The sequence below is a fragment of the Anguilla anguilla genome, chromosome 11 (assembly GCF_013347855.1).
Source record: "Anguilla anguilla isolate fAngAng1 chromosome 11, fAngAng1.pri, whole genome shotgun sequence".
NCBI classification, from domain to species: Eukaryota; Metazoa; Chordata; class Actinopteri; order Anguilliformes; family Anguillidae; genus Anguilla; species Anguilla anguilla.
Genome location: NC_049211.1, coordinates 29,799,070 through 29,826,917, shown reverse-complemented (window position 1 = coordinate 29,826,917; position 27,848 = coordinate 29,799,070). Strand labels below are relative to the sequence as shown.

The 27,848-nt window shown below is 49.8% G+C and overlaps 1 protein-coding gene across 4 annotated transcripts in view; it reads left to right on the top strand.

Annotated features, from left to right (window-relative positions):
• The window catches only part of plekhg5b (pleckstrin homology domain containing, family G (with RhoGef domain) member 5b), an 81,090-nt gene that overhangs the window by 16,385 nt on the left and 36,857 nt on the right, over positions 1-27,848 (top strand). For 2 of the 4 annotated variants that reach the window (XM_035382668.1, XM_035382667.1), the window contains exon 2: positions 6,512-6,588. In XM_035382668.1, coding sequence (XP_035238559.1) covers positions 6,512-6,588 — 77 coding nt within the window. Of the gene's footprint in view, positions 1-6,511; positions 6,589-11,447; positions 11,560-18,239; positions 18,460-27,848 lie in introns of those variants that run through there. The other 2 variants (XM_035382671.1, XM_035382669.1) reach the window with 2 other exon arrangements.

Genomic DNA, 27,848 nt, shown 5'->3' with positions numbered 1-27,848 from the left:
CACAGATTATCTGTTCACTGTACGAAACCAGCCCTGAATTTCTCCGTAAGGGGTCCTGAAACCCAGGAATAGATTTTTGATTGGTCGCCAAGCTGTAGGCTATTTGAGTTTTATATCTTCCATTGCATATCCCTTTTTCATCATTACAGTTGTGTGTTTTATGATCATGGAGGAGCTGAGTTGTGAATTGTTTCATTAATTTGAAAAACCCGTTTAACCTTTTGTTCATCTATTATGAAACGGTGCTTATCCCCGTCATCAGAGATTTGGCTTATGGGGGCTTTCATTTTGATTAAATGGCTTCAGTCTGCCAGTCTGGTGAAGCTCATCTTTATATTGCGCGGGGAGGAGCTGAAATATGGAGGGATTTTAAAGGCGACTCGCTGTGGAGGTGCGGCGGCCTGCTCTGTCGAAACCGCCTCTCTGGGGCTGGGAGACCGCGGCGAGGGGTGGGAGGAGGGGAATGGCGGTAACCTGACGGGGTGTTTCCCCGCCCCTCCCTCTGAAGCGTGCTCTGTCGCTGTACTCAAGCCTCCTGTGTCTCCTGCCATTTCCCAGAACAGTGCGATGAGCCACACCGGCATTCCCATCATCTTATTAGCCTGAGCTCAGCTAGTGAGAAACTTTCCCCCGGCCTTGTCACCTCCTGTCCTAATAATATTAATAAAGAGACTGCTGTATGTCTCTCATTGCTGGCATATCCTAATCCTATTGCATTTCAGATGGGCTTTTCTTAGATATATCACTTTTTGCCAAACACTGATGTACCAGTTGTCCATAGGTGGAATAATTTAGGGATGGTCTGGATTAAAATGCTGTGGTATCATTACATTACATTACATTACAGGCATTTAGCAGACGCTCTTATCCAGAGCGACTTACACAACTTTTACATAGCATTTTACATTGTATCCATTTATACAGCTGGATATATACTGAAGCAAGTTTGGTTAAGTACCTTGCTCAAGGGTACAACGGAAGTGTCCTACCCGGGAATCGAACCTGCGACCTTTCGGTTACAAGCCCAGTTCCTTACCCACTGTGCTACACTCCGTCCTCCGTTTCATTATGTATTTGCCTGATTGTGGGAAGAGCCCACTATGAGCCTATAGGAATCTGCCGTTATTATTTTCTACAGCTGTCATAAGCGGTCAGAGTTTAAAAATATCCCTCACTGGTGATTCAAATAATCTATGTACGTCAACCACAACTGAACAAGCCACGTCTGCTGAAATTGAACAGGACACATCTACTGAAATTGAACTAGGTGCGTCTATTGAACTTGAACAAGCCACATCTATTGAACTTGAACAAGCCACACCCACTGAATTTGAACAAGCCACACCTACTGAAATTGAACTAGCCACGCCTACTGAATTTGAACAAGCCACACCTACTGAAATTGAACTAGCCACGCCTACTGAAATTGAACTAGCCACGCCTGCTGAAATTGAAATAGCCACGCCTACTGAAGTTGAACTAGCCAAGCCTGCTGTAATTGGCTCAGGGAAGTGAGCTCTCTCAGCACATTTCCCTTCCACACAGTCTGAGGCCAGAATCGGCCGCTGGCAGGAACGCTCTATGCAGCCATTTCAGGCCACAGCCATCCCTGGGCACGCTCTTTGAGTTTAAGTGACGGGTGTGATTTATATTGGAGCACTTTGGGGTCACAGAAATATTGTTGTTTAGGGCCTCCAAAACCCCAGGGCCATACCAGAGCCGGGCCAGCCGGAAACAGCCGCCGGCGCTTTGCCGCAAACAAATGCCCTAAAATGCGCTAAGTTCAGAACCCCACAGCTCTCAGGCACTGTCCTTTACGACCCAGAACCACCCGGCCCCCTGGCATGGCTTCAGCCCCGTCTGTCCTTTCTCCCTGAGGAGATGGCAGCCGCTGCGTAAGCCGCTCCTGGCCTGGCAGCGGGTTACTGCAACCAGCGCGCGTGCGTCGAGTGGCGCAGGCCAATGACGGCGACCAGAAGAAGGAAAACTGTTTAAAACGCAGAGGAAGAGCACGGGCCTGGAGCCCCAAACGCCAAACACACCACGCTCCAAATTGAACACAGGCTCTGGCATTTTCCACATTCCTCGAAAATGCGCGTTCGACCGTGAGCTTGGCGTCCTTTCTCTGACTGAACGAGGGCCGGAGGAGGACGAGGGACCCAGGGATAGAGGGAGAGCGGCTGCGGAGGGAAGCAGGCGATTGGGTACTGGGAGAAAAAACAGGAAGTGAAAAGGCGGAACGGGTGTGCTTGTGTGTGGGGGCGGAGCTTGTTGGGGTGTTGGGCGCGGGCATGCCTGGAGTAGGCAGGTGTTGTGTAGGGGCGGGGCCAAGGCGTGCTGGTCAGAGCTCAGGGAAGCCTATCGTAGAGATTGCGTGTTTGTTATAGTAAAGGGTCTGCGCGCTGAGTTGAGCTGAATTTGATTTCTTTGTCTTTTGTGAAGCTATGGAGGTTTTAGTTTATGTTGGCTGTTTATTTTACAGTTTCTCCACAGAGGTTTATTTGCATTGAGAAAGCAATTGCACCATCTCATATTCTTAATGTCTGTGCATGTTCCTGTGCATGTGTCTGTGTTTATGTGTGTTTGTGACCGGTCCATTGTTTAGTATGGCGAACTGGGACTGTTTGTTTGATTCATGTGTGTATGGTATTTGTGTGTGTACAGTATACAGTGTTTATAGTATTTTGAGGGGTTGTCCATTATTGTGCAGTGTTTATGAATGGTATACAGAAGGGCTGTACATGCTGTGCTGTTTGGCCCCTCTGCGTGGGGTCTTTACCATCAGCATCGGCTAGCAGTGCCCGCTGTGTTTTATAGTATTTATACTTCTGATCCAATCAGCAGTGCTAAGAGGAATCTCTGCCTGTACTGCAGAGAAAGAGGGAGACAGAGATAGAGAGCGAGCGAGCCATAATGATAGAGAGAGATTCTTATGAGAGAGTGAGTAAGAGATGGAATGAGAGGGAGAGAAAGAAGTAGACCGATGAAATGAGAAGGAGAGAGCCACAGACAGGGAGAGGGCTGAGTCAGGCTGCCGGACACACCCTGCGCCACACCACCCTGTCATTACAGCCCGCTTCACATCACAGCACACACTGAAGCAGCCGCTGGCCTGTCTGTGAGTTAACTCCTGCAGCTCTGCTGAACCAGCCCCTGACTGTGAGTTAACTCCTGCAGCTCCACTAAACCAGCCTGTCTGTGAGTTAACTCCTGCAGCTCCACTAAACCAGCCTGACTGTGAGTTAATTCCTGCAGCTCCACTAAACCAGCCTGTCTGTGAGTTAACTCCTGCAGCTCCACTAAACCAGCCTGACTGTGAGTTAACTCCTGCAGCTCCACTAAACCAGCCTGACTGTGAGTTAACTCCTGCAGCTCCACTAAACCAGCCTGACTGTGAGTTAACTCCTGCAGCTCCACTAAACCAGCCTGTCTGTAAGTTAACTCCTGCAGCTCCACTAAACCAGCCTTGTCTGTGAGTTAACTCCTGCAGCTCTGCTGAACCAGCCCCTGACTGTGAGTTAACTCCTGCAGCTCCACTAAACCAGCCTGTCTGTGAGTTAACTCCTGCAGCTCCACTAAACCAGCCTGTCTGTGAGTTAACTCCTGCAGCTCCACTAAACCAGCCTTGTCTGTGAGTTAACTCCTGCAGCTCTGCTGAACCAGCCTGTCTGTGAGTTTACTCCTGCAGCTCCACTAAACCAGCCTGACTGTGAGTTAACTCCTGCAGCTCCACTAAACCAGCCTGACTGTGAGTTAACTCCTGCAGCTCCACTAAACCAGCCTGACTGTGAGTTAACTCCTGCAGCTCCGCTGAACCAGCCTGACTGTGAGTTAACTCCTGCAGCTCTGCTGAACCAGCCCCTGACTGTGAGTTAACTCCTGCAGCTCCACTAAACCAGTCTGTCTGTGAGTTAACTCCTGCAGCTCCACTAAACCAGCCTGTCTGTGAGTTAACTCCTGCAGCTCCACTAAACCAGCCTGTCTGTGAGTTAACTCCTGCAGCTCCACTAAACCAGCCTTGTCTGTGAGTTAACTCCTGCAGCTCTGCTGAACCAGCCTGTCTGTGAGTTTACTCCTGCAGCTCCACTAAACCAGCCTGACTGTGAGTTAACTCCTGCAGCTCCACTAAACCAGCCTGACTGTGAGTTAACTCCTGCAGCTCCACTAAACCAGCCCCTGACTGTGAGTTAACTCCTGCAGCTCTGCTGAACCAGCCCCTGACTGTGAGTTAACTCCTGCAGCTCCACTATATCAGCCTGACTGTGAGTTAACTCCTGCAGCTCCACTATATCAGCCTGACTGTGAGTTAACTCCTGCAGCTCCACTAAACCAGCCCCTGACTGTGAGTTAACTCCTGCAGCTCCACTGAACCAGCCCCTGTCTGAGTTTACTCTACCTTCACAAGTGATGCGTCCCCAAACAGGGGTTACGCCTGGAGCAAAAGATTACTCACTCATAAGGCAGCTTTGTCTGAATCTGGGAAGACGTTCTTCCGAAAGGAAAATGTTTTCTTATCAGCGTGTGTAGCCTAGCGACCGATCCTGCCTTTCAACCGCTTTTCAGCCGCAGAACCCGGAGGGACACATCAAAAGTTTTAATTTCAGGGAGCTTGGGACGCTCGTTCTGACACACTTATCTTTGTTCTCCTCTCTTATCTCTGTTCTGGGTTGATAGGAGCTTTTGTAAAGGCTTGCAGACCATCACTGACGGGAACAGCAGCAGGGGAAGCAGCCCGCCCGGAACCGCCTCTTGTAAAAAGAGAGAGGCCCATTTTTCCGAACCTCCCTCAGTCCGGGCGTAGAAAAATGTTTCTTGCTGGTTTTCGCATGAATATTCCCCGTTATGTTACCTATACACATTGTTACGTGTCGTACGTAGTTTAGTAGTTCACTGCTTTATAACACTGTGTGTTTTTAAGACTTTGTGTGTTAGAAAACCCCCATAAACATCAGCTGGTTCTGTTATCATAGCAGCTGTTGTAGAACCAGTCTGCACAGAGAGAAGAGGAGATTTTATGTCTGTGAGAAGCGACACTGAAGGATTGATCCTGTCCTGTTGGTGGAGTTGCGTCAGTGAGACGTTATTTAATGAGGGGGGGGGGGGGGGGGGGGGCCGGCCCCCCGATCCACAGGAATAGGAAAATCCCAGCAGTCCAGGAGCCCCGTAATGTCTGGAAACCCGGAGAGCGCTGGGACGGCCACTGTTTTGCTCCTCAGCGGGCCGCCAGATCGCCCGCCGCGCACCTGAGCGTCTGCGTCGTCGCGTCGTCGAGCGGAAAGGGTCGCCGCTCGGTCGGTCGCGATTTCCGTCGACGTGGGGTCAGAAGGCCGCCCCCCCGCGTCGCGAGAATGGCCAGTCCTTCCTCTCAAAGAAACAAAAAGCAAAAAGATCGAGCTGTTCCCTCTTAGATTTTCTTGTTGTTCCTCTTCTCTGCTCCCTCTTTCACTTCTATTTTTATCTGACCGATTTCAGCCGCTCTCCTCCACTCGTCTCTTTTCTCACTCTGTCATTCATGTGGTTCTCGTTCGACCTCTCTTTATTTTCTTTGTTTCTTTGCTCTCTCTTCCTCCCTCCGAGTGTTCTTTCGGTCTCCCTCTGCGGTCGTAAAGGCCTCTCTCTCGGCTCGTGTGTCGAGCGTGGCTTCACCCTGCAGTTTCCTCCCGTCCCCGTTCCTCTCCCAGTGCAGTTCAGCTCGGTTCAGTTCACAGTGCTCTGTGGGCATGACTAATGCGACCGCTCGTATTGCCAAAGCGTAGGTTTGCAAAAATTTATGAGAATAGCTACAAGTTATAATAAAACTGTACAATCTGGATTATAATATCTCTCTCTCTCTCTCTCTCTCTCAATGTCTTTCTCACAGCATGCGGGCACACGCACACACGCACACCACACACACATGCATTCTCCTTTTCAATATCTGTCTTTCACACGTACATACACTCACATTCTCTCTCTCTCTCTCTCTCTCTCTTTCTCTCTCTCTCTCTCTCCCTCCCTCCCTCCCCTTCTCGTACCCAGGACCCAGGGAGCAGGTCAGCCAGTCACACAGAGCTGCTGCTCCTCCAACTCAGTGCCAGTCACACAGAGCTGCTCCCTGCTCCTCCTGCTCAGTGCCAGTCACACAGAGCTGCTCCCTGCTCCTCCTGCTCAGTGCCAGTCACACAGAGCTGCTGCTCCTCCAGCTCAGTGCCAGTCACATAGAGCTGCTGCTCCTCCTGCTCAGTGCCAGTCACACAGAGCTGCTCCCTGCTCCTCCAGCTCAGTCCCAGTCACATAGAGCTGCTCCCTGCTCCTCCAGCTCAGTCCCAGTCACATAGAGCTGATTATCAGGACAAATTGCATCTGAACGGTATCTTTGTTGGGGGTTGGGACAGACGCTCATAAATTGGGACTGTTCTGGTTTAACTGGGACTTCTGGTCACCCTACAGTGTGTGTGTTTATGTTTGTGTTTGCGTGTGTGTGTGTGCGTGTGCATAAGTGAGTAACCAACCACTCTCCTCCTTTTTTCAGACGAAAAGTCTGCCCAGGAGGAGAAGTGTGTACTGTGCCAGCACCCAGACTGCCCCGATCGCCGCCACGCCACCAAGGTAAGGGTCAAAGGTCATGGTGGGGGGGGGGGGGGGGGTGCAGGTTGCTTACTCAAATCTTCATGAAATAGAGCTGCATTCTTCATCGTAATGTACCGTTATAAAATATATAGGCTATATATATATGTACAGTATGTGCTAAACCAGCCTTATGATTTGCCATTGTAATACAGTTCACTTCAAGCATGACATGGTAGAGACTTTGCATTGAACTGTGGGACCTTTAAGCAAGGGAAACGGAACAGGTCGTGTATGCTCTCATTCATGACCAATTCTAAAAGATCTGAATGTCATATTCATACACCGAATTACTTGATTGACAGAGGACAAGTACCCACAGATGTATAGAAGAGGGTTTATTTTGAATTCAGGAAAGATAATGACAAGTAGCCACAAGCACGGATGCCGATTTGTATGTGCTTTTTGAATTGAGTGCTCAAATTTTCCTACTTGCGTCATCAAGAGTGATTTGCTTAAATCTTATGAGCGCTATCTTTAAAAGCAGGGCTTGTACCCCAGTGAACACTACTGTGGTTAAAAGTCGATGAAAAAATCGGTCTAGGCGTTTCGGTGAAAACTCTAAACTTTGGTCGAAAAGTGAAAGTGCTCTAGCCGTCTTGGATGTAGCCAGTATATATTTGTGTAGAAACTGAGCTATATTGGGGTTAACCTAGGTTTCTAAACCTAGATTTCCACCTATTACATTACATTTACTTAGCAGACGCTTTTTTCAAAAGCGACGTACAAAAGTGCATTCAGGAGCATGCAACCCTCCAGCCCTCTAGAAGGCTCTCTTGCTCACATGGACACGTATAATGCTCTCGGTCGGTGTTTGCATCATCATGTGCAGATAGTAAAAAATATATATATTTCTTGTGTGTTTGGGTGAATTTTTCTTTTAAGTGTGAACTTTCTACCAAATTTTGGAGTACAGACTTCGTGGGCAAGACGGGTTCACTCGACCGGCTCGTAACCGGTTAATAACGAAAAACGGTCTAAATTAGCTAGCCGTGGTTTTGATCTGAGCTGGGCTCTGAAAGACAGAAGGCCGAAGATGAATCGACGTGGCGGCGGCGCAGGGCGCTCTCCCAGAGGAGTCTCAGCGTTCGCGTTCGGCGGTGGAAAAAGCCAGAGAAGCGCCTTTCCCCGGCTCTTCCGGAGCGAGGGAGGGAGGGAGGGAGGGAGGGAGGGAGGGAGGGAGGGAAAAAACGAGTGGAGGGCCCGGACCGCACGGCTGCGAAATGAATCATTACTTTATTGCTTTTTGGCTTCTGAAAAGGACTGCAGCCAGATTAAGCCCCGGTAGTCTGGCCAACTCCCCCCCCCCAGCCCCTCCCCCACGTCCGTTAGCTCTTTATTATTAGAATCTACCTATTTTTTTTCCCTTTCTATGGGAGAGAGCTTAAGTGTTCCCTTCTCATCTGCAAAGCCGGAACGAGAGAAAAAAAGGGATGTGAAAGAAGCGTTGAGAGAGGCCGAAGGCCTGCGAGTGACGTGGCCAGGCCTGGGCTGCTGAAGGTGAAAAGAACTGGAACGGGAAGAAGAAGAATCCGCTTTCTTGGGTCGCCTAATCCAAGATGGCTGCTCATACGTAGCTTGTGCTGAGGGGCTAACGTGTGGACCAGTCTTTTGGCGGTGAGGCAGGTCAGTTCCGGCTCTGAGGCACTGATTGGAGGGGGGGGGGAAGGCCAGGAGGGCCTGTCAGGGCCTGTGCAGTGCAGGACAGCTGCAGGATGGATCTGCTCTGTGCACAGGCCAGGAAGTAAAGCAGGAATTGGAACTGCTCATCTTTCCCAGACAGAGCGTTCGTTTGTGTGACGTAACTCTTTGCTCCTGGAGAAACCTCTGCCAAACCCCAAATGTACACATGTACACACATGCGCACACACACAGACACACCCGCACACACACACACACACACACACATGCGCACACACACACACATGCACACACACACACACACGCACACAACTGTGCATACATAAACCCAAATGTGGCACACACACGAACACACATGTGCACGCCTGCACGCACACACACACACACACACACACACACACACACTCACATACATGTGCTCATGCACAGCTGCACATACATATGGCCAAACACACCCACACTCTGACACACACCCCTACTCCCAGGCGCACACACACACATACACACGCACACACACGTACAGTTCTTCCTGTAAATGAGTTATATAGAGTCTCCAAGCCTGGAGCCCGGTCTCCTAATCCTTCCCTAGTTTAAATAAACACTGAGTTTTTCAGTGCTGGCCACCACGTGGAGGAGAGCCCCGAGGTCCACCGTGTGTGGGCCGTCCGCTTCCCTAGCCCCGGACCCGCCCACTTCCTGCCCCCCACACTGCCGAGGACCTCCCCCCCAATCACTCCGCTGACCGCACAGGACCGCCCACTTACTGCTCCATTGACCGCCCCTGGACCATTCACCGACCCCCCTGGACTGTCCAAACTGTCCAGTTCTGGGTTGAGGTTCAAAAAGGAGTGAACAGTGTTGAGCAGTATATCAAATTTCATATGAATGTTCTGTTTCTTATGTAATATGTGCTGCTCACCATCCTATTTTGTACGGTGTGTAACCTCCCTCGAGGTAGACTATTTTCAGGTTCATTTGTGGATGTATTTATTTTTTTACAGTTTGTATTTTGTGACCAGATACATATTTATGTATTTTTGCCCATCCCAGGAGTTCCAGTGCTTCAAATTTTTTCTCTCTGACAGTTTACCTGTTTTTAATATTTTTTTCTGAAATCTGCATTGTCTGAGCTGATTTGGTTTATTTTTTTTTGCTTTCTGAAAAGTGGGTGGCATTATGACTTTTCTTCACAGCTGAGCTACAAATGTGACACACGAGGCTGCTCATACCTTAATATCCTAACCTACCCCTTGAAAACAGTATATCAAGGGGTGGGTTGGGTATTATAGTAAAAGAGCCCTGTCCATATGGGCTGCTGTCAAATGAAGCTTCTCCCATTTTAGCTGTGCACTAATGGGGACGGCTATAGAGCTCTGATGATGTAGTTTTTTGTCACTGAGATATGCCACAACGATCATAGGATGGACTGGCTGAATGGACTACAGGCTGCGCCACAGTGAGCTGTGTTCCTTTACCGCCTTGCGTTCCGAGGGAGAGAGTTTGCATTTACCGCCGTTCGCCAGCAGGGGGGGACGACGGCGCGGAGTGCGCCGGAGCACAGACGGCACATTGTTCGCCGGGCTTGGGAGCAGGCTTTCCCAGGCTAACGTTGCGCATGCTGACGGGGCTGCGGTTAGCAGGGCAGGCAGAGCGCGAGAACTTGCCAACTCACGCAAAGCTGGATCAAAGTGACCCCGCATCATTACCACTGACTTTGGGCCGAGTGTACTGTAGGCTCTGCTCTGGGGAACAGAACTGTGTCCAGCTCCAGATGTGGCTTCACCTCTGCAGGAAGGCTGTTGTTCTCTTACAGGTTATTTGGTGTCGGGCAGCGGGATTCTTTAGCGGGGTACAGGTACGCGGTTTGGTAGGGATCTCTGTTGTTGAAGGCCTTTATTTTGCTCAGTGCAGTACTGCTTATCCGCAGCAGTGTTAGAGTGGAGCCGGGGGCCAGTTGGAGCTCGTTGTTGTTGGAGGGAGAGAGCCTGTTACATCTGTGCGCCATTGGGCAGGACCAGACAGCGCCCATGGGTGTGGGTCTCCATGACAACGCACCCCTCCCACTACAGACTGTTGGGAGAGGCGAAGAGGGGGATTTGTCAGCTGGCCTGCCGACGGCCCTGTTTCACCCACCCCCCCAGCTCTATACTGCCTCGCACGGAAATGCACACAAACATGCAGATGCATACACACACACTCCGATGCACGTACGCACACACATGCACATGTACACACACAAACGTGCAGGTGCACACACACACAGGCACATGCACACACAAACTCGCACACACACACAAACGCACGCACACACAAACACACACACCTGCACACGCAAACACACACGCGCGCACATGCATACACGTGCACACACACAAACGCACACAGGCACATGCACACACAAACTCGCACACACACACAAATGCACGCACACACAAACACACACACCTGCACACGCAAACACACGCGCGCACATGCATACACGTGCACACACACAAACGCACACACACATGCACGCACACACAAACACAAAATCACACAAACACATGCGCACAAACACACATACACATGCACGCACATACAAATACAAAGTCAGGCACACACACACACGCACAAACACACACGCACACACACTCAGAAGGTAGGGTGTTTACCCCTGTATGTTTTTGAGCACTGCATTACTCCTCAGTCAGAACCAAAGTCAGTCAGAACTGGAACCACAAAGGGAGCATATTAAACGTAAACCTGGCAGGGCTCAAATTTCGGTGTCCACGACATTTCCTTTTGCGAGCCATTCCCACCCTGAGCCAGGCCCAGCCAATTGTGGGGGAATTGAGGGGGTCTAAATTTCCTTGGGGGGGCATGGGGCAGAAACGTAGATAGCTGTAGGCTGTTTGGAAAAAAGTTTGTTCACAGGATACTTACAGGAAACAGTATTTATCGTAAATCAGTCTAGCCTTGCCAGCATAAATGTGCTCATAGCTAGTTAGAATACTTTATTGGCTGTTCACTCTTGCAGTTGCTTACTGGGCTAGCCTCTTTCTACTCCCCTGTGTTAATGTTGAGCCCATCTCTGCTTGCCCAGGCTGTGAGATTAGCACTTTAGCTGCTCTGGCTAAAACAAATGCTGGCAAAGCTGCTTTTCCCTGGTAAGCTGACATCAACAGAGTTTTGTCAGAAACGGCAAAAGCGCCTACTCATCACCAAGGCGAGCAGAAGCTTCTTCGCCGTTTTGCAGGTTACAAGCGCTTAAATCGAGCCAGCTGCTCGGACGATCCGCATTTCCCTGGACGTTTGCCATTCTGTTTTTTAAAGGTAGGTTCTGATAAATTTGACAGCGCAAGCTTTATTGACAGCGTTTTAAGGACCGCACTGCTGTGACTAGCTGAACCTGTGGAAAACCACCTAGAACCAGAACTGGACAGTTTTACCCTGTTTGATGTGACATGCAGGTTCTTGTATGTTTACTGGTGCTGTTTTTTTGACAGCAAGTATATCATCTCTCAGTGAAATGTTTAGATGGGCATTTCCTCCCACTGAAATAAATGGTGCTGAAACTCTGAGTAGCAGCCCACTAAGGACCACAGTGCGCTCTGACATGCTAACAGTGTGATGCTTAACACAGTGCACTCTGACATGCTAACAGTGTGATGCTTAACACAGTGAAGTCTGATATGCTAACAGTGTGATGCTTAACACAGTGCACTCTGACATGCTAACAGTGTGATGCTTAACACAGTGAAGTCTGATATGTTAATACTGAGGTACGTAACATAGTGATGTGTGACATCCTATCAGCATGATGCTCAACACAGTGATGTGTGACATGCTAACAGTGTGATGCTTAACATAGTGAAGTCTGATATGCTAACAGTGTGATGCTCAACACAGTGAGCTCTGATATGCTAACAGTGTAATGCTCAACACAGTGAAGTCTGATATGCTAATACTGAGGTACATAACACAGTAATGTCTGGCATGCTAACATTACAATGGTAGACAGGGTCATTTCTGATATGCTAACATCGATATGCTAGACAGATTCATTCCTGGCATGCTAAGTCCAGCAATCAGCGTTGAGATGCTAAACACAGTCATGTCCGGCAGACTAATGCTAAGGTCCTTAAGCTACTGAACTGACTTTTTGTCAGGGCGTGCAATTCTGAAGGACGTAAACAGGCTCTCCTGAGCATGCTTTCTGTCATTGTTGGTTGTGGTACTGTGCACATTGAGCTAATGAGCATTTTGTGTGGGGGCAGTTTTATCACTGAATCTCTCAACACGGCTGTGACTCAACTCATTTTTTGGTAATTTTTTGGCTTTTGGGAACTGTGGTGCTGACGGAACTGCAGCCTGGAGAATCACTGAAACAAAGTGCTCCTCCCCTGTCCGTCCTCGTGCGTCTGCAGCTGTCCTGCAGAATTGCAGGGTCTCCTTGTTCCTCAGAACTTAATTGATTAAGTCATATCTGCTGCTTTCTTGGGTCTCAATAGGTTGCTGATTTTAAGATAAAAACAAAACCCACCAGACCCTGTGGCTTTACAGCACCAGGGCTGCAGGCTTCTGGCCCTGGCCCTCTGTCTCAGTCTAGCCCCTCCCCTGATTCTAGCCCCTCCTCCTGACCTAGCCCCTCCTCTTTATTTTGGCTCCTGCTCAGATTCTAGCCCTTCCTTCTGACTTAGCCTCTCCCCTGATTCTAGCCCCTCCTCCTGATGACTAGCCCTTCCTCCCCGTCTAGAGCATTATTTTAGCCAGTTCCTGCATCCTTGTCATTTCTCCTGTGTTCTCCCTGCCACCCACCCTCAGCTTTTGCTAACAAGGAACATTCAGTCCTCCTTTGAAAAGGTCTTGCGGCATCCAAAATTGCTGTAGGTGCGCTCTCTTTGATGGGCATTCTTTTCCGAGCTGGGGAATGGTGCACACGCGTGCACATGCGCCCCTGTATCTCCAAATGAAAAAAAAAAAACAGGTGGCTAACGCCTAACTGTTCTGCATGGAGTAGTCTGCCATAATATATGGGCCTTCACTGCAGTGAGGCAACACAGAACGCGCTCGCTTATTGTCTGTATATTCCTTGCATCGTCTTTTACAGTTATATAATACACAACACAGTAAATACAGCCTGAGAGGACAGGTTAACGGCTCGTAACTGAAAATAGTCCGAGACGAGGCCAGAGTGTTGGTTTCTGGGTAGCCGGATGGGCGGGCGGTTACGCGGCCGCGCCAGGCCTGCGCAGCGTCCGCTGTCTCAAATGGCAGAAATTACCGCTGGCAACTCGGGCTGCGGTGTCACGCTGCTCCCCTTGAGGGCCAGTTTGGCTCCCCGTATCACTGGAGTAAATGGGTTCATCTCTTTCCAGTTCCAATTCCAGTGAATGGCACCGTGCTGAGATGCTTTAGCACAGTGCAGTTTGTAGACCGCTGCATATGACTAGGGACAGACTGCACCAGGCCGGGCCCTTTCGGCCATTATTACACAGCTGGTGGTGACGCTAATGGGGGCTTCGGTTAATTAGCGGAGGTTTGCCTTTCAGGTGATGAATAAGTCAGGAAACTGAGGGGTGAGGCCTTGGAAATGGCGATCGCCTGTCTGCACATTCCCATGGCGGACGAAGGCCTACTTTCCCAGTGGCTGGTGTTCAGTATGGCTGCAGTGTGAGAGTGTTCAGTATGGGGTCTAGCTGTCAGTGTTCAGTATGGAGTGTATTTGTCAGTGTTCAGTATGGAGTGTGTCGTTGTCGGTGTGCAGTGTAATTAAGGTGTGACTGTGCGGTAATTCAGCAGTCTGGAGTGTGATGGTTTCGGTGCTCTTTAAGTCTGCAGTACAATGGGAGATTGTGCAATAGCGGAAGGTCTGACCGCTGTCTCGAGCCTGCAGTCTGAGTCTCCCTGGTGCTCATGAAAACAGCCTCCTGTTTCAGGCAATGATGTCATAGGAAGGGAGACTTCCAGAACTGCGACCCTCTCTGCACTGCTGTAAATTACCATAACGTTTTCATTCTGCTCTCACAAGGCTCCTAGTTTTCCGTAGGTATTTACCAATGACATATGCTGAAATATATGATAAGATAATGGTGTGCTCATGACCTTACTTGGAATACATTTGATTCATAATCAGGATTTGTGTGTGTGTGTGTCTCTTTTTGATGTATGCTGAAAAGGTCAGCATGTGTACAGTGTAGAGATCCATTCAATATGAGGACACCTACAGTTTGTATATGAAAAGGCATCAACATATCAAGTTCACTGCCCTCGCTGTTCCACGGTAGGCCGTGGCGTTCACTGGAACCCAGGACGAACTGCTTCTTGTCGTATTTGTGGAATCGGTTAGTTGTCTTGTTCCAGTGGAAAGGGACCCCGTTTTTTCCCATGCGCAAGACTGATCCTACGCCAAATAGGCCTACCTTCCTTTGAAACGAAAATCCGACTCTATTTCTGGAGCTTTTACGTCTGTTCTGTACATTGAGAGGAAGAATTGCCGGCATTTGAGCCAAGGTTCAAAATTCAAGGTGAAAAATGTACTGTCTGTGCATGTTTTTTTAATTAATTTTTTTAAATTCCTGTTTTGCCATGTTTGGCCAGTGTGAAGTTCGATCCTGTGTCACTTACAGTACGGAAGTCTCAGAAATTCTCAAGATTTGAAATATTAATGGGGGAGAAGAGGTTTCAGGGTCATGTAAAAACGAACCCTCAGAATCTCCTCACAGGATACAGTTAACGGTGGACAAAATGGAAGGAGGTGGATTACTCTGAGAGGAAATCTCCACCTCCCTTCGTTCGTTCTTCGTTTTCGTTTGTTTTTCGAGAGTTAACTTGCGGTGTCTAATCTCTTGTGAATGGACTTCTTTGGCCTGTTATTCACCTGTACTCATGTCCTTCTCTGTGCTGCAGAAACTGAGTTAGCCTGGCTGGCTGCTGCTGATGTGCTTTATAAATAGCAACTGTCATTACTATAAACAGATAGACGAAGCTTTAGGTTTTAAAAACATGCAAACACACGCGAACACACACACACACACACACACACACACACACACACACGCACACACACAATAGCAATGAAATCCATAGCGCACCACAGGGCAGGATGAGTCGGACTAGCCCTTTAATTTGTCTAGACCGGGAAAGGGACCTTGAAGCGGGCCTAACTTTAGTAAACAGACTCATGTCCTGAGCTTCAAAGCCCTAGATTCCGTGAGGAAATCCTCTCTTTCTCTCCCCCTCTCTCTCTCTCTTTCTCTCCCCCTCTCTCTCTCTCTTTCTCTCTCTCTCTCTCTCTCTATTTGCAACAAAAGCCATTTCTCAGCCCACATCCATGCCCATGGCGTTTGAAGTGCCGACTCTTTGCCCCCCCCCAGCAGCCGAAGGGTTAACCCTCAAGGTCAGGCCAATTGGCTGGGGGCGGTGGCGGCCGGGGGCCCCCTGCTACCACTTGTTGCTTTCCCCCTCCACACACACACATACTCGCATGCATTCACGCACACGCACACACACACACACTCGCACGCACATACTCGCATGCATGCACGCACACTCATGCACACGCACACACACACACGCACGCACACACACACACACACACACTCGCACGCACACACACACACACACACTCGCACGCACGCACACACAATTACACACACACATATGCAGACATGCACACACACAAACACACACACGCACACACACAATCACTCGCACGCACACACACACACACACACACAATTACACACACACACACACACACACATACAGATACGCACACACATACAAACACACACACACACGTACAGATACACACACATGCGCGCACGCATGCACGCACACTCACACACACACACACATACATACAGATAAGCACACACATACAGACACGCACACACTCATGCACACACACACACACACACACACACGCACACGCAGAATCCCTCCCATCTAAGAGTATAATCCGGGCGGGTAATTGCATTTGTGCTCCCCTGCCCTTTAAATACAGGCTGGGCTAATTCACATGGACAAAGGGGCTCCCCAGCCTGCACGGGCCCTTGGCGACACGCGAGGGGGGTTCAGCAGTACAGGACCGCTCTCCGGGAGCACCTCGTCCCTCAACACCCCCCCAGCGCCCCCCCACCCCCCCAGGACCCCTATACAGACTCTCCATGCGGGCTAATTGCAGGGGGATTTAAGCAGAGCTCACAGGGGCTCTGGGTAAATGCCAGAATGACGGCGTGCGGCCCACCGCTCCGGCGTTGAGGGACGGGGGCAGACGGCGCGGCACGCTCGACAGACACCCGCACGCCGCCGGCGGTAAATCCCCTCGCGGTCACGAAAGGCCCTGTCCCGAGTCACCGCCCCTCGGGATCCATCGGCCGGGGCGGGGGGGGGGGGGGGGGGGTCCAGATCCACACGTGGGGGACACCACTGTCGGTGCCCTTATTTGGGATGGGATTTCATTTCCTGGTTAATCAGAAAAAAAACGGATTTTCCCGACATTCCTCTGGGGCCACTAGTGTTTGACTTTAGTGTTCGTGTTCTCCCTGCTGTCCGCTGTCCAAGTGTGCGAACGGCTCGTTGTGTGTCTGCTCACGACAAACCCAAGCTCTTTTCCTGCTGTTGAGACGTAGGATTTTAATATTTTCCGATTCATCAGGAAAGACCAGGGACAGTCACCCCCTTTCTTGAGCCGGAAGCTTTATGTCATTGACTCCTGTGTCAACACAGACATACCATCCGCTATGACATCATTTTAAGTGAAATATGCAATGTGATGTTACTGGGGAAGTGCCTTCCGTGTCGTGACCGGAATGTTTGTAAATGCGGAAGTGTGTTGGTTTTTGGGTCCGTACGCCTCACTTTGGAACACATTCATTGTACCGTAGGAATGGGAGAGGGAACTGTCAACCATCGACTCGTTTGAACCAGTCAGAGAGATGCTGTCCGCAAAAAGAACAACAAGAGTTGGTTCAAGCAAGTGGTGCTTCACTGATGGCTTTGCCCATTTTTGGTTTTGTGGCTGATCTGCCCTTGCCCCCACACACACATACACACACACACACACACCGCGTAACGGACGAGCGGCTGCCCGCTAGCCTGTCCCTGGCGCTCAGCCATGCGTGGACTGTGGGCACTGCTGGGCACGCCTGCCCTTTTAAAGCTAATCCCCTCCGGCCCGCCCACCCTCTGTGGTGCGGCCCGAGTGACAGCCAGGCCGAAACGCGTGCGGTCTCGGAAACGAGTCCGCTCCGCCTCTCCGCCCCAGTCTGGCACCCTTCCCGGGACCCCCGCTGCTGCTCCTGCTCTTGGGGGGCGGGGGGGTATGGGGGGGTATGGGGCATGTCGGTGTGAGTGCTCGTCTGCTCATCCGGAGCGACTGATAAGTTGGTTCATGGGTTTTTCGCAAATTCGGAGGAACCAAAAAAAAGATTTCATCGAAAAGATTAGATTCCATGTCAAAATGAAGCACCTGCAGTTCCAATGGCTGGCTTTGAATGCGCAACTGTGACGGTACATGGGAACCTGGACAATTCACCAGGAACTTTCCAGACTTTACCAAGGTTACCATGGTGGAGAAAAGAAAAACAGAACGCCTAGGGAATCGGGAAGAGAACCGTGAACTTTTGAGAGGGAAGGAGACGGGGAGGAGAGGAAGAAGTCAGACTGCGGGGAAAACGGTGGTAGCTAAAGAATAACAGAAAGTGACAGAAAAGGAGAGGAGGGAAGATTGGAGGGATTGAATTTACGCAGGACAGATACAGAGAGGAACAAAGGGAAGAGGAAAAAAAGAAAAGAGAAAAGGACTGAGAGAGAGAGGGAGAGCGAGAGCGAGTGGGGAATATCCAAAACAGTGAGTCAGTGCCTCTGTCGATCTCTGGCTCGGTGTGTGTGAGCGGAGTGGGGGAGTGGGGGGGGGGGGAGGGGGCGGGATGTCGGGTTTGTGGGGGGGTGAGGGGGGGGGTGTTAGGGTAAACACAGCGTCTCGCTCTCCCAGCCTCATTCCAGCTTTTCCCTGCCTGTCAGCTCGGTCTCCACACCAGCGCTCTCTCTCTCTCTCCCGGGAAAAAAACCCACCTGCGGGATCTCCGGGTCGCCGCGAAACCAGAACTCTCGCTCGACGGGGAGGGGTCCCCGAGCTTAGGGCCCGGCCGCCCCCCCTGGGGTCGTCCGTCACTCTCGCCCGCGAAACCCGCCGGACAGGTCGCCCCCGTGTCGTCAGCCAAAGAGGTGAGTCCGCAGGGACGGGGGGCGGCGTGCGAGAGGTCCGCTTTCCGGCGCTTTCCGCGAGGAGGCTCGAGCCGGGCCGGCCTGGACGGGTCGGACCCCGAAAACGGTCGAGCGGTCACCGATGGTCGCTCTCCCGCGAGGCGGTCTCTCCGTGGGGTCACGCGTGTCTTCTCTCCCTCTCTCTCCCGGCGGCGTGCGAAGCCTGGGTTCCTGGCTTTCGTCGGTCTCTGGTTTGTCGGGGCATGTGGAGGTATGATGTCGACGGCGGGGCGCGGGAGCAGGTCCTGACTGGAGTCGGCTCCGGGACTGGGCGGGTTCTCGCCCTCCTCGCTCTCCGTCCGCCGCGGAGCGAGGGAGGGAGAGGCGACGGCGGCTCGCACCGTAACCGTCTCGCTGCCGCGGGTACGCCGTGCCGTCTCCAGGGCGACGGCCCAGGGGCAGCGCAGGGGATAGCGGGATGTGAACCCCGCCGTCATTCAGATTCTGGAGAGCCGCTGTGCTCCTGTTCACATCTGCTTCTTATATCAACAGCCCAGTGACTGCACTCTTACTGATCCCCACACACACTCACACACACACACTCACACCCGCAGACACACTCACTCACACACACACACACACACACGCACAAACGCTTGCACCCACAAATACACACACTCACATTCAAGCACACACACACACACACACGCACGCGCGCACCCGCAAACACACTCACTCACACACACGCACACAAACGCTCGCACCCACAAATACACACACTCACACTCACTCACACACACACACACACACGCTCGCCGCACCCGCAAACACACCCACTCACACACACACTCACACACACACGCAAACTCGCACACGCACACACACGCGCGCACACAGGTGGTTCACATATACACTTAAAGATGTATATACACATGGAAACGGATGCACACGCACAGTTGTTCCATGTGTACATCCAGACAAACATGCACACACACACACTCACGATCACACACAAAATTGCAGCTGGCTCTCAGACGATCGGTTTCCGAACAGAAAGTGGAACGGCCTCATTCTAAATAAGGATTGAAAAGAAAGACCCAGACATCTCCTTTGCTGAGTTTTCCAGCATTTTTTCCTTACCTCCTCTTAGTCTAGCTTTCTCCCTCTCCCTCTCCCGTCTCTTTCACTCTTTCTCCCTCTCTCTGCATCTATCTCTCTCACTCTTTCTCCCTCTCTCTCTTCATCTATCTCTCTCATTCTTTCTCCCTCTCTCTCTCTGTCTCTATCTCTCTCCCTCTTTCTCTCTCTCTGCCTCTTTCTCTCTCACTCTTTCTCTCTGACTCTATCTCTCTCTCACTCTTTCTCTCTGACTCTATCTCTCTCTCTTTTTCTCTCTCTCTGCCTCTATCTCTCCCACTCTTTCTCCCTCTCTGCCTCTATCTCTCACTTTCTGCCTTTGTCTCTCCCCCTCTTCCACCCTCTCTCTTTTCTCTTTCGTCTCTCTCTCTCGCCCCTAAAGCTATGGAATGTGAGTTTCATCATCAGTAGGCCTTATCTGGAAGGTCATTGGCTGCTTGTGACCATGTTCGTGCTGATAGGCTGTCAGTTGTACTTTGTTTTCTGCGTGGCCGCATCGATTTGTCTGCCTGTGTGTGACAGCATTATGCAAGCTCCAAACAGGGTGTGTCACAGGGGTCACGATGCAGCACCTGTCCATGTACAGCCAGCTACTGCTGGGGCCTGCTGTCATCCTGAGGCCTGCTGTTATCCAGGGGCCTACTGTTATCCTGGGGTCTAATGTTATCCTGGGGCTTGCTGTTATCCTGAGGCCTGCTGTTATCCTGGGGTCTAATGTTATCCTGGGGCTTGCTGTTATCCTGGGGTCTAATGTTATCCTGGGGCTTGCGGTTATCCTGGGGTCTAATGTTATCCTGAGGCCTGCTGTTATCCAGGGGCCTACTGTTATCCTGGGGTCTAATGTTATCCTGGGGCTTGCTGTTATCCTGAGGCCTGCTGTTATCCCGGGGTCTAATGTTATCCTGGGGCTTGCTGTTATCCTGGGGTCTAATATTATCCTGGGGCTTGCTGTTATCCTGGGGTCTAATGTTATCCTAGGGCTTGCTGTTATCCTGGGGTCTAATGTTATCCAGGGGCCTACTGTTATCCTGGGGTCTAATGTCATCCAGGGGCCTACTGTTATCCTGGGGTCTAATGTCATCCTGGGGCTTGCTGTTATCCTGGGGTCTAATGTCATCCTGGGGCTTGCTGTTATCCTGGGGTCTAATGTTATCCTGGGGCTTGCTGTTATCCTGGGGCCTACTGTCATCCTGGGGTCTAATGCAATCATGTTGTCATGCATTTGTACTGTAACAGCCCTTAAAATGTCTACTATTGTTATTTTTGTTCTCCCAAACTTCCTAAAACATCATAGTTCTGCTTGTAAAATCCGGCTAAAAATATCAAATTCAGAATGGAACTTCAGACCACAGGAAAGCGCGGGAGGTGGTTTTCAGTCAGCGGCTGCAGTCGATCCATTTCGGGGGAACGCGTCAGGTGGCGTTCCCTCTCCCGGGCCACGGTCGGTCTGTTTACTCTCCCCGCTCCGTTCCGCCGGCGATGTCTCGCGGAGCGGCCCGGGCCCTCTCAGACGCGCTCGCGTTCTGATCCGCGCCGGCGCGCGGGGAAGCGGCGAAAGGCCCGCGGGGCTAATGGGATCCAGCGCTGGGTTACGTAAGGCCTCGTGCGAGGCTCCGGCCCTGGCACCGACAGGACGGGCCGGGCCCGGGCCAGCGGCAGCAGAAGAAAGCGCCGCCGTTCGCTCCGACCCGCTCCTTTACCCGAAAAAATAAATCAGGCCTTGCGCTGGGCTCCGCTGAGGCTGCCTTCAGTCTCTCTCACTCTGCTTCCCCCTCTCCTTCTGCCGCTCTTTCTCTCCTCCTTTCTCCCTCCCTCTTTTACTCACTTTCTGTGTTTTGCCGCGGTAATGTCCTCTCAAGCCTTCCTCCTCGTGTTCTGTAACTCGGTCAATTCTTGGGCGTCATCTCAAACTCCAGTCTTGGAGGTTTTTGTGGGTTACAAGATGTGTGGATTAACCACCAGGGTTAGGAAGATATTTCAAAACCAGCAGGCTCTTTGATTTGAGTTTGAGATCCCTGGGCAGAACTGTTGTCCCTGTACCATGGCTGTCATAACGACCTGATTGTGCTGTTATTAGAATCTATCAATGATGTTAATTACTGATTCATACAATGGCAAATGACAGACCAGAATCAATATGTAAGTAAGTGGAGTGGAGTAACAGGGGACAGATAGACCCACTCAAATCTGGTTAAACATTGTGAGCCAGGTTACTCTCTCGTGTAATCTTTAAGAGCTGCTGAAACAATAAACCTCAGGGAAAGTGCTTGGTTGGACATACTAACCCGTTACACTTTTTTGATGACTGAAAATTAGCTTAAGCTCAAATTTACGTTGGCAACGTATGCACTACGTTTAAAGTGGAACTGTGACATTTTAAGTAGTTTGGATTTTTTGAAAAGCTAATGGGTGTAATGTAAAGACATTGCAGCTGTTAAAAATGCCAGAAAACATAATAAAATGTGTGCTTCATAATAAAATTAACCGAACCGCCTGAAATGGAAGAAGCTCAGAGCCGTATCCTTGATGACATCAGAGGAGCAGCTCATGTCTCTTCCGTGCTGTAAGACAGGCCGTGGCTTCTGAAGGCCATGGCGCAGAGGAACTGAAACATGGAGGGTCCATTTTGTTGCCCCAAGTGTCATAACTTCTACAACAACAAAACTTGAACTTTCATAAACTACGTTTGTTCATGGGTCTGTTTTATAATTGCAATAGCATGCTTGTGATGAGTCACAGTGACTGCCCTTGGTTAGTAACTGCATTCTTTATGGTTTTATATGCATGCTAGCCATATGAATATACAAATCTAACTGTCATGCTTAGCCAGAGAGATGAAAACAATAGAGAAACTGTGAATGCAGACCCTCTTGGCTGGAGCCATTCAATATCACATTTCTTTTTTTTTAGCCATGATAGGGCTACAGGGTGTTAGCTGTATGAATCTGATTTGTATAACGGTTCTACGTTTACACAAGTGAACTTACATTAGCGCTTGATTGATGTTGCACTCGCACTCTAGTCTGGGAATAGTATTAGCCAGGTCTGGCACTGTTGCTCACGTAGCTCCAGTGGGTAAACTTACGTCCTCTATGATCGCAAGTTTCTCTGGATGGGAGCGCCTGCTAAATGAATGTAATGTAAATTGAAGCTCTGTCCTGAAAGCTAAACTGTTTATAATATTTAAGAAAACTCCCCTAGCTGCCCTGTTCCCCTCAGGTGTTTAGTGCTAGCCTTTAGCCAGTGTACCTGGAGAGTAGGATTCCAGGGCCTGTTATCGTTTAGTTTGGTCTGGCAGCCACATCTCTCACAATTTGCTGCTCGAACAGAGAGATATAGACCCTCTCCCTTGTTGTTGGTTTATGTACTGCGTAACATGGTCACTGGTCCTGATAGCCTTTGTTTTAGCTCATTCATGAGTTGTTGGAGTGCGTCGTCTGTTTAATAACAGAGCCCCAGGAGTAAGGTTTGAATTAGGAGTACCAGAGGGGGGGAGGGAGGATGATGGAAGGGTGTTTTGAAACATCTGGTGTGGCAGCGCTGTTGTTTAATATCTCTAAATCATTAGCTTAAAGGCCATGATTTGCCAGACAAGCCTTGGACACTGTTTAGAGAACGAGAGGCAGAGAGAGAGAGTGTGTGTGTGTGTATATGAGTGTGTGTGTGTCTGTGTTTGTGCGTGTATGTACGTGTGGGAGTGTGTGTCTGTTTATGTTTAATAGACTGCACAGGATGATAATAAGGTGAGTGAGCACGTGCGTGCGTGTACGTGTGTGTGACTATGCGTATCTGCGTTTGAAAGCATACGCAGGATGAGAGTGAGTGAGCATGTGCGTGTTCATGTGGGAGGAGAACAGTATCAGGGAGGGACAGATAAGTCACTCTGCCGATACCCTTCAGACAAGTTTTCAAATTGATGAGTCACAGCTGGTGTCAAAACCCTGTGACGCCGCTACTGTTGTTACCGACGGCCTCGCTAAGCTCAGTGTTCCTCGCTTCAGGTTCTGTTGAGTGGCCTGCCGTTTTCAATTCAAATTAGAACATATTTATGCAGCTTGTTTTACAAAACAGTCCTCACAATACACATCTCCGCATACCCTGGCCTGAATTCCCACAAAAGCAAGCCTAGTTTGACAGAGGCAAGGAAAATTTACCTCGATTGCTTATAAGGAGAATCCTTGGGAGGAAACAGACTCAGTAGGGGAGCCCCTCCTCATTTAGCCGGCTCAGAGTGTGGGTTCAGTTTTTCAGTGAGTCTGAATTAGCACAGGACTGCTTGTATGATGGCAGCCATTTTCATTCTGCCTACTGTGCCTCTGTTGCTTGTAGCAGATGGTTCTCATTGACTCAAAGAAATAAACAGTTTTGGTTTTGGCACGTCTGAATGTTGTGCCCTAATGTCTTCAGTTGTTCGTTTTGTCACTCAAACAACAGCTTTATATTTTTAAACATTGCTGTTGTAGTGTAGTTTTATGATTACTCTCTAAAATGTATTCCAATTGTGAAAGTTTAAGTCTGTATTTCTGTGTAATTACTTGCTTTGCATATAGTTGTAGTAAGTTTGGTTGTCAACGCTCAACATGACTATAGTGAGTTTATGTTTTTGACTTTGGTCGTCTCTTAATCTCTTGTACACTCTGTCACAGCCACTGGATCGCAAATGCACTACTTAAAGGGTTAACTTGCTTTTTTTCTGGATACAGAAATAAACATGAAACATGACCGGCTGCTTGGAATAATTTTCGAGGAAGAACTTACCGAAAAGAATGACTAAACTCCGTAATTAAACCCAGGGTTAGTCATTCCTTTTCTTGACAGACTTGCATCTAAAGGTCACAGGTTCCGTTCAGGATTGCCCGGCACGCACTTGTTCCTTCCAGGCGGAGAAAGTGCCTGGATTCAATTTGGGAGTACCTGGAAGAGCTCGGTCAGGAGGGAGATGCTGCATCTCTGGTCCAGACGGTGTTTCTGAGAGGGGTGGGGGGGGGGGGGGGTGGGTGTGGTTTGGGGGCTAAGCGTGGAGTCGAGGACTGAGTTTGGTTTGCTGGGTGTGGGCACTACACGGGCAAACGCAGTCATACCCCTCTGAGTGTCTGTGATTGGCATTTGGGAGCGTGACTGTGCCAGGGGATTGGCACATCAACTGGGCAGAGCTGCACGTAACATGCACGAGTAGCATGGAGCAATGCCTATCCCATAGCCAGTCTCTCTCTCTCTCTCTCTCTCTCTCTCTCTCTCTCTCTCTGTTTGTCTGTCTGTCTGTCTGGGCACATCGGATGCGTCAGTGATGACAGTGCAGGGGAACTCGAGTGTTGGTGGGGCAGTGTGGTGCAAACGTCTACACCCTCACGCACAGCGTATCTGGTAACATTCAGTCCACACAGGAGCAGCTCTATGAAAACATTCAGGTTCAAACGCGCACATAAACACTTACACTTATGAGTGCATGCACGCACAGGCGCGCACACACACACACACACACACACACACACACACAGAGGTCTACGCATACACCGACGCATACACACTCACGCAGAGACGCGGTCTTAAGAAACGCGGTGTGCTTAGCGTGGGGCTTGTGTAAGAGGTGGGCTCCAGCGGGACAGGCTGTGCGGATTAAGGGTTGGCCGAACGCGGGAGAGGCTGCGTTTGATCCTTCCTCCACAGACAGCCCGGCCCCGAGCTCTTCTGTGGAGGGATAAGACTCAGGAGCTGCGCCTGGCCGCTTGCCTGCGCGCGGCTCCCAGCTCCAGCTCTTTGAGGTGCGCTGCCGCTCGTCTGCAGACCTGGGCACGTCTCTGCATTGTCTGTGCAGAAGGCCTTCCCAGCCTAAGGAAGCCTCGCTGGGACAAATTTGTTCCCTACTGTAACCGTACTCTTTGTTGAAGTTTTTGCATTTAAGTTTCGTTATTGCGTTGAATTGAGCGTGCCAAGTCAGACGGGGAGCAGCGGCGAACAGAGATCTTCCGTTCATGCCGCAGATTTTCTTTGGGATTTGGGTCAGGGCTTTTAGCTGGGCCATTCCAGAATACTGACTTTATGTTTAAGCCGTTCCTTTGTAGTTTTTTTCCCATTTGCTCTGGGTCACTGTCCTGCTGGAACATGAATCTTCAACCCTAGACACAGATGTGTTTGCGAACTGAAACATGTCCGCCTCAGGAACTTGCATGCATTTGGCTACGTCCATCTCACGCTTGATGTAAACAAGCTTCCCAGCCCCTCCTGCTGAAAAGCCACCGCACAGCATGATGCTGCCACCGCCAGGCTTGATGGTATGGTTGGCGTTACCTTGGTGATGGACTGTGTTTTGGTTTCCACCAATCGCAGCGCTTTGCTTTCAGGCCAAAGAGCTCAACTTTAGTATCATCAGACCACAAAATATTATTTCCCAGAGTCTCAGGATCTGTCATGTCTGACAGTCTAGCCACTCCCCAAAGAGGCCAAATCTGTGCTCTGCCGTGAGAGTCTCAGGACTGTTCTCCTATGTCAGCCAATTAGCTCTATAACTGTCACTGCTGTAGCTGGCCTGTTGGTTATTTCTCTGACAGTTCTGACCTTCGCATCTGGTTGCTTAATTTGGTAGGATAGTCTGACCTTGCTAGTGCCTCGGCTGTTCTATATTTATTTCCCATTTTGTTGCAATGGACGGTGCTCCTAGGAAGGTTCACACATTTTATTTCTGCCAGCTTTTTGCCTCCTAAGAGCTTATTCTCAGCAGGCAGTTCCTTGGTCTTCGTGCCATCGTGACTGATCTGATTGGCTGTTTCTCACAAAGTCTGTGGTTATTTAGCAGTCAGGCTGGTCACCTCATCAATGCATCTAGTGTGATCTCTCAAGAGAATGAACCCCTTAACTTACGTGGGCCGGAGTGGGTTTATTTGTGTTCATTGCATTTTTTGCGGTGAAATGTTCAATCAGTCCGGTTGCACGCTACACCTTTTGAAGGTGTTAAAACTCACGGTTCTACTTCTGTGAACTATTTTACAATCCCAATGTTATAGCGACAATGGTTCGTTATTTTGTAACATCTGTGGACACAAAACAGGCTTCAGGGTCCTCAGCTAAAGACGGTTACAAAGGTATCTTCATCATGGCAAGGGTGAATAAAAATAATAGTTTTTAGTCCCAAAAATGTGCTAACTCAGAGAAACGTCAATAAAACATGCATTGTTTATTTAGCAATTCTCTGGAGCAGTTATCATTATTATAGTGTGTATCTGTGTGGGTGTGTGTGTATCTGTGTGTGCTTGTGTATCAGTATGCGTGTATCTGTGCGTGTGTTTATCAGTGTGTGTGTATCAGTGTGTGTGTATCAGTGTGCGTGTGTGTATCAGTGTGTGTATATCTGTGTGTGTGTGTGTGTGTGTGTGTGTGTGTATCAGTGTGCATGTATGTATCAGTGTGTGTATCAGTGTGCGTATATGTGTGTGCCTGTGTCAGTGTGTGTGTATCTGTGTGTGCCTGTATGTATCAGTGTGCGTGTATGAGTGTGTGCCTGTATGTGTCAGTGTGTGTATCTGTGTGTGTGTGTGTGTGTATCTGTGTGTGTGTATGTATCAGTGTGTGTGTGTGTGTATGTATCAGTGTGTGTATCTGTGTTTGTGTGTGTGTGTGTGTGTGTATCTGTGTGTGTGTGTATGTATCAGTGTGTGTGTGTGTGTGTATGTATCAGTGTGTGTATCTGTGTTTGTGTGTGTGTGTGTGTATGTATCAGTGTGTGTATCTGTGTGTGTGTGTGTGTGTGTGTGTGTGTGTGTGTATCAGTGTGTGCGTGTATGTGTCAGTGTGTGTATCTGTGTGTGCCTGTATGTATCAGTGTGCGTGTATGAGTGTGTGCCTGTATGTGTCAGTGTGTGTATCTGTGTGTGTGTGTGTGTGTATCTGTGTGTGTGTATGTATCAGTGTGTGTGTGTGTGTATGTATCAGTGTGTGTATCTGTGTTTGTGTGTGTGTGTGTGTGTGTATGTATCAGTGTGTGTATCTGTGTGTGTGTGTGTGTGTGTGTGTGTGTATCAGTGTGTGTATCAGTGTGTGTATCTGTGTGTGTGTGTATGTATCAGTGTGTGTGTATCTGTGTGTGCGTGTGTGTATCAGTGTGTGTGTATCTGTGTGTGTGTATCTGTGTGTGTGTGTATGTATCAGTGTGTGTATCTGTGTGTATAACTGGTAGAAGCAGGTGCTGCGTGGCAGCAGAAGTGATAAGCGTTCAGAGGCCTGTGTGCAGGGTGCTGTGTTTTCTCAGCTGTACTGGAACGCAGTTTGGGAGCGTGGTT